Raw genomic sequence first — 13770 nt, 5'->3', positions numbered from 1 at the left:
GAACACTCTGTATATGGCTCTTTGCTAGCCCGAGAGACTGCATCGGAGGCAATGCAATTCTTGGAAGAACGGCACCACTTGAGGCATAAACTAACTATTCTACGTCAAAGTCACCATACTCCGCTATAGAGGCGGAGGGTGTATAAGGCAGGGATCACTTTGTTGCCACACTGATGATTCCATCAGTGTTCCTGAGATGAAACACCGATTTCGGTATTTCCAATCCCAAAATGCAATTCAGATCATTTACCTTTAAACCTCTAGGATCATGCATGTTCTCGAATGCAATTCAAATAGTTATCACAGTTTCCGAGATGAGCCCTAGGTGGCGGATAACCGATTTTTCTATTCGATATTTAGATTAACAGTTTTCGAAACGTACCTAGACTGGTTTAAATTTTTTCTGTGAGAGACTTTTTAAGCCTATAAAGTGAATGCTAAACAAAATCCTTCAACAATGTTTTTTCTTACTATCTACCCTATATCAGTGTAACCAAAAATGACACAATCGTATTTCCTTCCTGCTGCACAGGTTCACCTGAAATTTTTTTGCTTCCGCTTTGTCTTCATCGTAGCTGGATAAGCTACCGCTAGCCTTATCAATTCGTCTAGCGGGAACGTCGACCTCTAGAGGCGACTGCTCTCTGGCGCTAGGTCATGTGTCTCCTTGGATGTTGTCGATTCTTCCCAATTTCCTCCAGTTACGGATTATTCATTTCACTCTGTTCTTTCGAACTCTAACTTCAATACCGAGCAGGAAAAGTATAATTTCGAAGGGAAAAGTCTTATTCGGAAATGAAAAATATTTGGTCAAAAGCAGGAAATGACGAAGTTGATAATTAACGAAAAATAAGAAGACAGAGGTTTATAGGTGTTCGTGCATTTATGCACTTATTTTATCCTTGCAGACCGCATATGCCTCGTTTTATTCCATAACTTATTGCCATTTTGAAGGTGATATCTTTAAACCCTTTCTCACTCGACCTTATTTGCAAAAAATTGACACAGTCGATTTTCACAAGCCTCGGTTGAAAGTAATTTTTCACCAGCAAAATTGTTCGCCATGCAGAGAAACAGATAGTAATCAGTTGGTGCCAGATCCGGAAAATAAGGTGGATACATAAGAGCCTCCCAACCAAGCTCCCGAAGCTTCTGACGAGTCACTATATCGATTTGTGCGGCCTAGCTTTGTCCTGATGGAACACAATTCCTCTCTTATTGGCAAGAACTGGCCTCTTCTGGGCGATTGCTTCCTTCAGACGGTCTAATTCCGAGTTAACAGTTGAGCCATGGGAGCAGCTCATAGTAAATAATTCCATGCCAATCCCACCAAACACACAGCAAAACTCTCCTTGCCGTCAATGCTAGGTTGGCCACCGTTTACGCGGGCTCACCGCGACCGTTTTCGCTTGACGTTGTCGTAAGTGATCCATTTGTATCACCAGTCACCAACCGCTTCAAAAATGGGTCGATTTTGTAGCGTTTCAGCAGCGATTCGCAGATGTAAATTCGGTCCATGAGGTTTTTTTGCGTTAACTCGTGTGGTATAGTATATCCAAAATCACTTGGAGGAAGCTGAATATTTCGATTATACAAGGGTTGTCCAAGTTTCTAGAAATTCCCCAGTGCCAGTGAATTTATTGCCTAACAATACTTTCAAATGAACCCCGGTACTTAGCAGATCGCGGTATCTTCTTCAAAGGGACATCTATGGCCAAGCGTTTTCATGGACTAGTTCAAGTGACTTTGGATATACTATACCTATACATCGAGCTTATTATTGAGACCAGCCTCATGCAAATGGCTCCAAACGTTTTTTTGTGCAATCTGTATAGCTCTTGTGCAATCGAAACAGTGCTTATATGACAATAGGACTCGACAATTTTCATGATTTTATCGAAATTTTCGACAATAGTTCTTTCAGTGCGTGGTGCATCTTTGACATCGAAATTACCAGAATGTAATCGACGAAACCAGAATTGCGTATGATTGGCTGTTACAGTATCAGGACCATAAACATTATTTACATTTTCACACGCCTGACTTGCATTTTCGTCTTTGTCGAAGAAAAATTTAAAATATAGCGTGTTTGGTATTTGCTAGTGTCCATCTTCGAAGGACGCTCAAACTAAATTGAGTCAACTTATCACATCACTGTCCGAAAAGTTTTTGTAGTAAGAAATCTCGTCTTTCTAACGCCATTTAGTAGAACCCAATCGGACTTATACAACGCGAGATACAGATAACTAAAGCTATCTATTAGAGAAATAATGGATTTCTTTTTAATACACCTGATATGTAGTCCAGTGACGAATCCAAGGGGGCGGTAAAGGGGAAATTTTTTCAAAATTCTGCTCGAATTCTGATGACGTTATCAACTCGAAATTTTGCACGGAGCTTTAAATTGTTGAATAACAATCTCATCCCGATCGGGTGTATGGTGCTCACTTCCTGGTCGCTTTTTCTCTGAGAAAGTAGCATTTTCCGGCCTAGTTCGGAAAGTACGTACTTCCCGGACTAGGCCGGAAAAGAATCACGTCGTTCGTGTCATTGTGAATATGAAAATCTTGTTAGGTATATTTTTAATAAATGCAGTTGATCATTACCATAGCAACCGAGATAACGGCTGACAGTTCATATGAAATTAGTTGTCAAAAATTTGCATGTTTTTTGATCGCAATCGCAATAAAATATGGAAAGCAGCAGCGATAGTGTTATTCTACGCGGTTGCCGAAAAAATATTGTACGCAACACGCCCGAAAATGGTTTTTTTGGACTCACAGACTTCCAGGACTCGCTTACGCTCGTCCTGGAATTTTGTCTATTCGTCCAAAAAAACCCTATTTTCCGGACTTGATACGTAAATTACTATTTCGATCTCTGAAAGAATCTGCAAACATTTTGGTTGTATAGAAAATCTCCAGAAATTTCCTCCCATAATTGTATAGCAATTGGCAACACGGCAAGGAAATCCCTTGTTTTTGTTTTGATGAATTTTCAGGCGCGACGCGGCTTCGATATTTGACTCGAGTCGTCTGGAGTTTGCTGTTTGTTATGGTGCTGTTGAAAGTGCATCTCGTTGCAAGCGATTTTCGTCACTACTGCACGGCTGTATAATGCCGACAGGTCCAATCCAGTTGCAATAAACAAAATCGTCGGTTCTCATTCGACGTAGAACGAGCCGTTGCCAAGGGTACAGGTTTTGCATTTCATTTCAATAGTCGGCGATCTCATTCTTGTCTGGCTCAGTTGAAAGGTTTTCTCGGTTCTGCGTATTGAAACTTGCATCAACTGATCGAAGTTTTAGTGCTTTCAGAATTGCGTGATTTTTCAAATAATGCAGTTAGATCTTCTATAAGGATGAACCTTGGTAAGTACAGATAAGGTTATATCCTATTTTGACTTGTTTCTCCACGAATCAATCATTTGTTTGCTTTCGTGATGTCTTGTATGTTGATTTGATGTAAAACAGCTGATCGACCTGCATGACTGTCAAACCCCATGTGTATTCCTTGTTATTGCCAGTATTTTCGGCATTCCTTCGTTCATTTCTGCATTAAAAAAAGAATTTCTAGAATGTGACGTACTTTACCGTTCTTTTCGTTTAAGGTGAGTGAACCTGATGTCTTGTTATACATAAATCATCACGCAAATATGTCTGCCATTCTATTCTACGTCTTAGAATTCCCTGTATTTACGAAGTGTTTCAGATATGTATTTCTATTACAATTTGTTGTTTTCTCAATATTTACCGATGGGTTTGTCGGGTTCGATTAGTTATTTGGTAATTGAGAATGATCAATATTTAATTCACTGATAGATCAATCCAATAATTGTTTAAATTTTCAATTCAACGATTCGGATATGTTCTACAATTTAATCAATTATCGATAATATTCTGTTCATTTTATTTATATTAATTCTAATGATAAATAACCGCAGTCAAGGAGAGCTTATTATGTTATTCTAAGACCTTGAATACGACCCAAGCAAGTCATTGCAAACAAAGAAATGTATGAGATAGCCTTTTGAAACGTGCATTCGAAATTTTGTGTGCCTTGCGATTCCTATGTGATATGATATTACTGGATTTTTCTTACAATTAGAAATAAACACCAACCTATGCAATTCCGTTCTTTCCAAATTTAAAAAAAATTTGATCGACGCACTGATTTTTTTATTCGATTGATTTTTGTATTCTACATATCTTTAAACCTAATTCGTTAACATTTCTAGTGGGGTTGAATTTTTTTCCTTGAAGAATTCCAGAGATTCATTATTTGAAATAATAAACTCAAATCCGCATACATATATCCATTATCCAGAGCTTTTTTCAAAAACTAAAAAAATAATATTAGAACATATAAAAAAACATACCCACCTATTGACGACATAAAATAAACCATAACGTACATTGCTACTTTCTTACTTCTTCCTATAACATTTATAAGGACTTAGCTTATTTTATTCATCTTTTTATTTACTCTTTTTCCACAAAAACCAATTATAGGTACTTAAAAATAAATAATTGTTGCGTTGCGTCTGTAGGTACTCGGAAATATGTTTTTAATTATTTAAATGAAACAATAGTTTTTCATACAGGACAATAATTCTAACTATACCTCCATTACCTCCCATAAATGATGAATTTCTCGCTTAGAGTTAAGAAAATGAGAGGAATTTTTTCCAAGACTGATAGGAACAAGGTATAAGAAAATAGAACTCGTTACGTTATTCCAAAATTTTCAAACCAGTAATACTAATGAAGAAGTCTTTATCGTCTATTTGAAAAGTGAAATTCTTTATAAAGATGTTAAGATACCTATACTGTTAAGGTGAAATTAATGAATGTTGATACTGTCTAAATGTTGGAGAAGTGTTCATGTAAGTATGATTTAATTCAATCTAATTTGGAAAATGAGGATTAGATTAATAATTTTGAGATTGTTAAGATTTGAGACACAAAAATTTATTTTAAAAAATTTTGTCAAATACATTAATGTAGGGAAATACTTCTGTAACAGATATGGTTGTGGACACTTTTTGTTTTATGAAAATCTAATGCATATGCCTATTGGAATAAAATAAAATATTCCATCAAATTTTCACAACTCATTTCATTACAATAAACTAACATCAAAGTAGGTTTGCTCTGAAATAATAATGCTAGGTGGTTGTGTACAAATAGGCATATAGCCAAATTTGCAAAAATATTTGATGTCGTGTTGATACATTGATTTATTTTTATTCGTTCGTTAGATAACATTCTATAAAATGAAGAAATAATAAACGATTTTAAGAATTCGCAGTCATTCTATTAATAGATTTAGATTATTATTTCTAGTAATAGACCTTTAGAATCGATCAAATAAAAATCACATTTTATGTTTTGGAATGTTTAGAATCTAAATATTCTAAATACTTTGCCAATGGATGCGCAGCACTCTGCTTCATCGTCCTTCATTCATCACATAAAACACAAAAAATTAAACAGTACAGTTTAACATTTTTTTTCAACGCAAAATACCTCGATAGTTGTGGAAAAAAAATGTGAAATCATCAATTTAAAAAAAATTGATGAATATCAAGCGGTGGGATTCGAGTCCGACTCATTAGTTGCGAAATCCGAAAAAAAAATCAAAAATTCATATACATAATCGAAAAGCACGTAGCATTTCATTTCTTAAAATTTTTCCATAATTTTTTTCTCGTCGTAGACTACCTACTTTGCGCCAAAACTGTAATTCCGCTAGATACAACTACCCGAAAATTTTTGAGGAATTTTACCTGATACTCCCATTCTACTTGTTTGGTATTTATGACCTGTATTGAATCCTCAACTCTCGATGAATCCCAGCAAAGAGTAAATTTTGTTTTCAGTTCAGTTTATACAGGGTAAGTTCTTGACTTCGATTCCATTCCATTTGCGAGGAATGACTAAAAATTACAGTTTTTTATGGATTTTCAACAGCCTGTATCTTTTCAACCGAGCTGAATCGAAAAAAATGGAATGGGAAAAAAAGTGTTTTTTCTGATCTCAGGAATCTATGTACAAGTCAAAGACTCGCTCTGTCTATGTGAAATAACAGGCCAATTGAAAAGTCCCCGGTCCACCATAGTAAAACGCATTTTTTGGTAAAATTCGATTTTATTATTCAATATTGTTGTCTTCGAGGGCGACACAGCGATTATAGCGATCTTTCAACTGTTCGATGCCATTTTTGTAGTACGATTTGTCTTTCGCTTCAAAATAGGCCTCAGTTTCGGCGATTACTTCTTCATTAGCGCTAAATTTCTTTCCAACGAGCATTCTTTTGAGGTCGGAAAACAGGAAAAAGTCGCTGGGGCTCAGATCTGTCGAACACGGTGGATGCAGAAGCAATTCGAAGCCCAATTCGTGCAATTTTGCCATTGTTTTCATTGATTTGTGACACGGCGCAATGTCTTGATGAAACAGCACCTTTTTCTTTTCAAATGGGGCTGTTTTTCAACGATTTAATCCTTTAAACGATCTAATAACGCTATATAATAATCGGTGTTGATGAGTGAGTGACGCAACAAGCCATTTCAAAACGCCTGAATGGAGATTATTCAGAAACAAGGAAATTAGATGCCGTACGAATTGAAGCCGAGAGATGTTGAACGGCGTTTGTTTGCTTGTGAGTGTGACCAGCTGCTTGCAAGGCAAAGATGGATGGGATTTCTGCATAGCATTGTGACTGGAGACGAAGAATGGGTTTATTACGATAATCCCAGCACAGAAAATCATAGAGATATCCCGGCCATGCTTCCACGACGACAGCCAAACTGAATATTCACGGTTCCAAGGTCACGCTCAGTATTTGGTGGGACCAACTCTGCGTAGTGTATTATGAGTGGTTAAAACCGACTGAAACATCACAGACTATCATTATCGGACGCAATCAATGCGTTTGAGCCGAGCATTAGAAGAAAAACGGCCGCAATACAACGAGAGACATGATAAAGTGATTTTACAGCATGACTTTGCTCGATCTCATGTTGCGAAAGTTTTCAAGCTATAGTTTTAAACGTTGAAATGGGAAGCCCTACCCCACCCGCCGTATTCTCCAGATGTTGCTCCTTCGGACTATCGCTTGTTTGGATCAATGGCACACGGGCTGGCTGACTAGCACTGCCGGTCTCGTGAAGATGTGAAAAATTGGATCGCTTCAAAGGTTGACAAGTTTTTTCAACGCGGGATTCGTACGCTGCCCGAAAAATGGGAGAAAGTAGTGGCCAGCGATGGACAAAACTTTGAATCATTAATGTTTAGCCAGTTTTTTACAATAAAGCGTCGAATTTCGGAAAAAAAAGGCGGTAGCGAAGTTGTACGCCTATGTATTTATTATTCAATTTATGCTGAACTTGAAAGAACTTCAAGATTTTATTCGGTAGGTAACGTTCCATCATCAAATAATAACGTTTTCATTAAATAATAGGTAGATAAAAGTTATCGTTTTCGCTACTTTTTACGGAGTCTACTATTATATACTCTGAAACCTGACGTTATCATTCTACGTATATTCATTTGTATCTACTCGGACAATGACTCACCGGCAGATTATCAGGAGAAATTTTACCCCAAAACTTGACATTGATTAAGAAGAATAAATAAACAATAATTTTCTTCCAGGTCGATCCTAGGACTTGCAGTTTGAGATTATGGATGATTAGGTATACTAATGCCCTAATTGTTGAAATATCCGTTTTACGTTTGCTCTTCCGAGTAACCACCCATTGCTCCGCAAAATGGCTGTAGATACAGTAAAGCAGCAGGTGAGTCAATTAATGTAGAATATTTGGAATTGCAAATGAACTCGATCGGATAATCAAAACAGTTCGTGCGTTTTTTTTTCTCACACAAATTACAATGAATATTTCATTTATTTATTCACAGCCCGTGTTTATGCACCATCATATATTTTCGTATGAATTCATCTTTTATTCAATCGAGTGGTTTCACAGGCAGAAAAAGTAATTTTTTCAACTCGATATTTCTATGTCAAAATTGAACTTTGTTATGAATAATTATGTTAGGGAAAGCCTCTTAAACCATGCCTTGAACTTGAACATAAAACAAAGATTACGTTACTTTCCATGACGGTCTTATCATTCCAAGAAATATGTACTCGGTTAACAAGACAATTTATTTCTCGATAGGCCAAATTTCTACTTCTCTTCAAATCTCATAAACTTCACAAATCTAAGAGCTACATTTGGTTTTCCAAAAAATATTAAAGATAAAACTATAGGATTACCATACAGAAGCTTTCTGCTACTTCAGAATCACGTAAAAGAAATTATTCCTTCATCAGATGAATTAAGATAAGAAATTATAGGTATTTTTTTTCATTTTCTTAGTTTATTCACTCTTCTTCATTTATATCGAATGTTAATGAATATCTTCTGATTTTTTCAGTTGAATAAGGTTTTCAACGATGATGAAGCAATGATAAACAAAAAATTACCAAAAGAGCTGCTGTTGAGAATTTTCTCATACCTAGATGTGGTTTCCCTGTGCAGATGTGCTCAAGTTTCGAAATCTTGGAATATTCTAGCCTTGGATGGATCAAACTGGCAAAGAATTGATTTATTTGATTTCCAAAAGGATGTTGAGGTAATTAAGCTCTAGGACGAAGTGCATTTCAAGGAATACATAAGAACATAAAGATGCTTATTGGTAATACTTAATTGCAAAATCATTTATAAACATTTCCACTTTCAAATAATTTTCACAACCATTATTTTGAATAGGATATGTTTTCAGGTATGTTCGGCTGTTGGCTACAATTCGTTTCTTATTGAATCTATTAATCTCTAATGTTTCCCATTCTATGATTTTGTTCTACATTTAAAATGTCGAAGTTATGTTCACAAAACTATGTCTTTATCTAGTGAAAAATTTGATTCACGGAAAAAATTATTTTAGGGTCCAATAATAGAAAACATATCTCGAAGATGCGGTGGATTTTTAAGACAACTTTCCCTTCGGGGATGCCAATCTATTGCCGATGGCTCAATGAAAACCCTGGCTCAGCAATGTCCCAATGTGGAAGATCTCAACCTGAATGGCTGCAAGAAATTGACCGACTCGACCTGTAACTCTTTTTCTAAATACTGCGGTAAACTTCAAAAGTTGAATTTGGATAGCTGTGCGGCAATCACTGACATGTCACTGAAGGCTCTTAGTGATGGATGTCCGAATCTCACACACATCAACGTTAGCTGGTGCAGTAACATCACCGAAAATGGAGTTGAGGCTTTAGCCAGAGGGTGTCCGAGATTGAAGAGTTTTATATCGAAAGGATGTAAACAAGTCACTTCTAGAGCAGTCATTTGCTTAGCTAGGTTCTGTAAGCATTTGGAAGTTATCAATTTGTTGGGATGTTGTGTAAGTACCAAAGAAAAGACATGTTTTCGATTTTCAAAATTTGCTTTCTAGTGGTCACTTTTGGGAAGAAGAAATATTTGGTATGGGTATTTAATTTAGGCAGTAGATGATCCCATATAACATTCAGATTTTCCAGACAAAGAATAACTTTGTTTCGTGTATGTCTGTTGGTCTGTGTCCGAAAATTTTTGTAACATTGTAACAACTCAGCAGTTTTATCTGATTTTGAAAGAATTTGATGTGAGTATCTTGTTTAGGCCGTAGATGGTCCTAAACAAATTTCAGTTTTTTCTCAAGAGTACTTTTTGAGAATGCTCCTCAAAGTAATAAACATAGATAGAGAGAGTATATGTCATTTTCAGTGAGCAAATTTTGTCCCCAACAGGAACTATCAAATTTGACATGGAGCGCACGGAAATGAAAACATACGATATTTCACTCAATTCCTGAGTTTCTCCACAAAGAACGCACTTCTTATGTACCATTGATAATCAACGTTTCATATTATCTCAAAATATATTGAGATGAATACCTAAATATATCAGAAATTCAGATTAACAACTACAAGAGCGCCAAACGACGTGAAACAACAGATGACACTAGAAGAGCAATAGTTGCCCAACCTTAGATTTTAACAGGTACATACAATAAATATTCTGCATACTATAAATTCGAGAATTATGAAAAATATCGGATTCCAAATATTCAAATTTGCATAATTAATCGGGAATCACTCAAATAAATATATTTCATTCAATATAATATACATTCATAATAATATAGTAATATTGTGGATTTGAAAATATATCACAATCAGACAACGTAATCTAACCATATTGGGGACATGTAAAAATTGCGTATACTCCCTCTATCTATGTTTATTACTCTATGGAATGCTCAAACTTGAAATTCACGATACCTCCATATCTAGCGGTCTACTGTCCTCGATTTCGATGAAATTTTTAAATAGATAAGTATGAGCATTTTCATGCTCGAGCATAAAAATCCTAGGACGTCAATATCTCATGTTCTACTTTTTGCCGTTTTGATGAATTTTTATATGATTGTAAAGAAATTATATTATTCAAGTTAGGACTTAAATGTTTCCACTAGAAATTAACTTCCTTCAAAATTTTCGTACTATGGAGATTTCTTTCAGGAGGAAAGAACGAGGAAGCACAGAGTATTTTTTACTCTTGTCATTAACTAACTGCAAAATGTATAAAATATTGATGATTTCTGGTGGAATAAAAAAAAATAGTGTCTGGTCTTTCACTGCTGAAAATTTTGCATTTCACAGAATATGTCTTGAAAAGCTATTATCATCCGAGAAATTCTAATTTCCACATGAACAACGCATACATTATTTTGGAGAAGTTAAACATTTCCGTGGAACCTTTGATGTCTCAACCCATATATGTATACTAAACTTCATAAAATTCAAACTAGTAACACATGGAATATAGGAATGCTGTGTCTTTCATGTTGGCGCAAGGGCAAGAAGCATAACTTATATCCGAAAGAGCTGATACCGAATTTTTTCAACCCAAAAGTGATCATATATCTATTATCGAAGGGGTCTCTCCCAAAGAAAATATTATCTGCTAATCTTGTGCCTACTTATTTTTATAGTTTGGTAAGGTATAATTGTAATTTATTGAACTTCTTAACATTCATGTACTATTAGAAGACATTTTGATGTCCATACTCAATACTAATGACAAAATTTGAAGTTGTTGCTTGACAAAAATCTTTTTGCAGTCCATAAGGGATGAAGCCGTCCAGTCTTTAGCTGAAAAATGTCCTGATTTGCACTATGTTTGTTTTTCTGGATGCTCATTTTTAACAGATGCCTCGTTGATAGCATTAGCTCAAAAGTGCCCTTTGTTGTCAACATTGGAAGTAGCTAGTTGTTCCCAGTTCACCGATGCGGGCTTCCAGGCATTAGCAAGGGTAATAAAAAAAATCCTCAACCGAACATAATCCTATAATCCAAATTTGTATTTTAGAGTTGCCGTTATTTAGAAAAAATGGATTTGGATGAGTGTGTTCTAATCACGGATTCTACTTTAATTCATTTGGCAGTTGGTTGTCCAAGGATAGAATATCTAGTGAGTGTTATCTCTTCTAGAAAGTTGAATTCTTATTAAAATGGATCGTTTATTGTTTTCAGACACTTTCACATTGCGAATTGATCACAGATGAAGGCATACGACATTTGTCGATGTCACCTTGTGCCGCTGAAAATTTAACTGTACTAGAATTAGATAATTGTCCGCTTATAACGGATGTATCTTTGGAACATCTTACATCCTGTCACAATTTGCAACGAGTAGAGTTATACGATTGTCAACTAATCACAAGATATGGAATTAGGAGATTAAGGGTGAGTGGAAAGACAATATTTGTATGTTATTTCGTATTAAAATAAATATATCTACATACAATACCTTAACATTTGAATGAGGATTATTGAATTTTTTTGCCACCAAGTTTATCAGTCGTTTACTTTGCTTAGTGTTTTATTTTGTCAGTTTTATCAAGTTTGTTTTGCGATTTTACAAGTGGTAAGAGTATTCTCTTTGTGTACTTGAAAAAAATATATTTCTTTTCAGAGCCATCTTCCTAATATAAAAGTTCATGCATATTTTGCACCTGTAACACCTCCCCCATCAGCAGGGGGCAATCGTCAGAGATACTGCAGATGCTGCATCATACTATGAATAAAATGTGAATACTTTCAATTCTGGATTGATTTACATTATCACCACCAATATATTATGTGTTCAGCACGCTTTAAATGTGTGCATGAATATATGGGAAATTCTCTAGAATTTCAAAATATGTCGAACAACTCTGAACAGTTTGTTTGAAAATATGAAGCAAAATATATTTCATGGTATTATCGTTGAATTTTTATAGTGATTTTGAAATTGTTGTCATTCTCAACAATTGAAAGAAGCTGATAGAAACGAAATAATTAATCGAGTGTAATTACGAATGTCTTTCATTATTAACCACATAATTCAATATGTAGAAATGTATTCGAAATACTTTGAAGAAAATAAATTTGAATTACGCTCAAAATTTGTGTCTTTGAGTTAATTTATCAGAAAAAATTATCGTGTAGTAAAACGTATTATTGTTTCACACATAATACATTACTTTTGCACAATTTTATGCCAATTATAATAAGGAATTACAGGCATTTGAACTACACTATTTGTCAAGAATATGGATTTACTGTGAAATAAATATACTTTTGTCTTTTGAAGCTTCCAACAAGTATTCTCAATATTTTTTGACTGTTATCAAAATGTTACTTGTTTATTGATATCTGTGGAATATTTCAGTCTTGTTTGATCATAATAACTTTCAAAAATTCATATCATATATTGCACTAGCAATAAGAAAATCAAATCAATGTTCATGAAATTAAATTTCATTTGAGCTATTACTGGAATATATGATAAATTCAATTTAAAATGTCAAAAGTTAAAAATTTTCCTTCGGCTCATCAAATGTATATACATACATAGATATTTATGATTCCAAGCATTCAGGAAATGTACTATTATCGAAATTGCAACTCTTTACTTGAAGGAAATATGATTATTTATACCTTTTTCATGTATGTTGATGATGTACTTTGGTAGTATCAGTAGAAGTGGGTTTTTCAATCATTGTTAAGAAATAATTAAATCTTTTTGTAGTATTATAGGGGACACAATATATACATTATTTGTACGTCTGGAGAGAAAGAAGCCTGTGATAAATATTTGAATATCTGTAAATTGTGAATAGTTTAATGTAAGCTTATATTATCTCTAATCTGGAATTTATTGAAATTTTGTATACTTAACATGATATATCTGGTTGATGTAATTTCTTGGAGTTATTCCTCTTCCAGAGAGAGCATTTTGTTTTTATTAAAACTCAATTTGAAAGTTGTTTTTGATCTAAACTTACATCAACATCTTCATCATCTAAAGAATCGAAAGGATTGAAATTTGTGTGGTGCGCCTACCATTCAATTCTCAATATGAATGTCCATACCAATTTTCATCAACATCAGACTAATAGAACGTGAGATATACAAATCCCAGGAATTTCATCTTTCTGCATGCTTAATAAATACCCTTTATAGGGGATTGTTTGAATTGAATGAAAGCTAAGACATCCACAAAACCTAAGTTGTACAGGATGATTTGAAATCCATTTTGTGTATGGGAAATCTAAAATAAGAGATCAAAACTTTTTTCATCCTGAAAGTGATCACAATCCCCTTTCGGTATGCTCGGCAGCAACATAAATTTTCTCTGTGAGTAGCAGTTAGGACCCTATAAGAGTTAAAAGGG

General features: G+C 34.6%; 1 protein-coding gene across 2 annotated transcripts; it reads left to right on the top strand.

The window, feature by feature from the left end:
- The first annotated feature begins 3036 nt into the window (after nt 1-3036).
- On the top strand, nt 3037-13359 carry LOC123671288 (F-box/LRR-repeat protein 20). 2 transcript variants are annotated; one of them, XM_045605036.1, is made up of 8 exons: nt 3037-3370; nt 7655-7797; nt 8441-8638; nt 8951-9412; nt 11174-11365; nt 11422-11523; nt 11586-11798; nt 12028-13359. In XM_045605036.1, the coding sequence occupies exons 2-8, from the start codon at nt 7771-7773 to the stop codon at nt 12133-12135; spliced, it is 1302 nt and encodes a 433-aa protein (XP_045460992.1). In that variant the 5' UTR covers nt 3037-3370; nt 7655-7770; the 3' UTR covers nt 12136-13359. The 2 variants fall into 2 exon arrangements, with proteins under 2 accessions (XP_045460992.1, XP_045460993.1); XM_045605037.1 differs by lacking the exon at nt 3037-3370 and adding an exon at nt 3446-3609.
- The last annotated feature ends 411 nt before the right edge of the window (nt 13360-13770 follow it).

The sequence above is a fragment of the Harmonia axyridis genome, chromosome 1 (genome assembly GCF_914767665.1).
Source record: "Harmonia axyridis chromosome 1, icHarAxyr1.1, whole genome shotgun sequence".
NCBI classification, from domain to species: Eukaryota; Metazoa; Arthropoda; class Insecta; order Coleoptera; family Coccinellidae; genus Harmonia; species Harmonia axyridis.
This window is presented reverse-complemented; position numbering and strand designations above follow the sequence as displayed.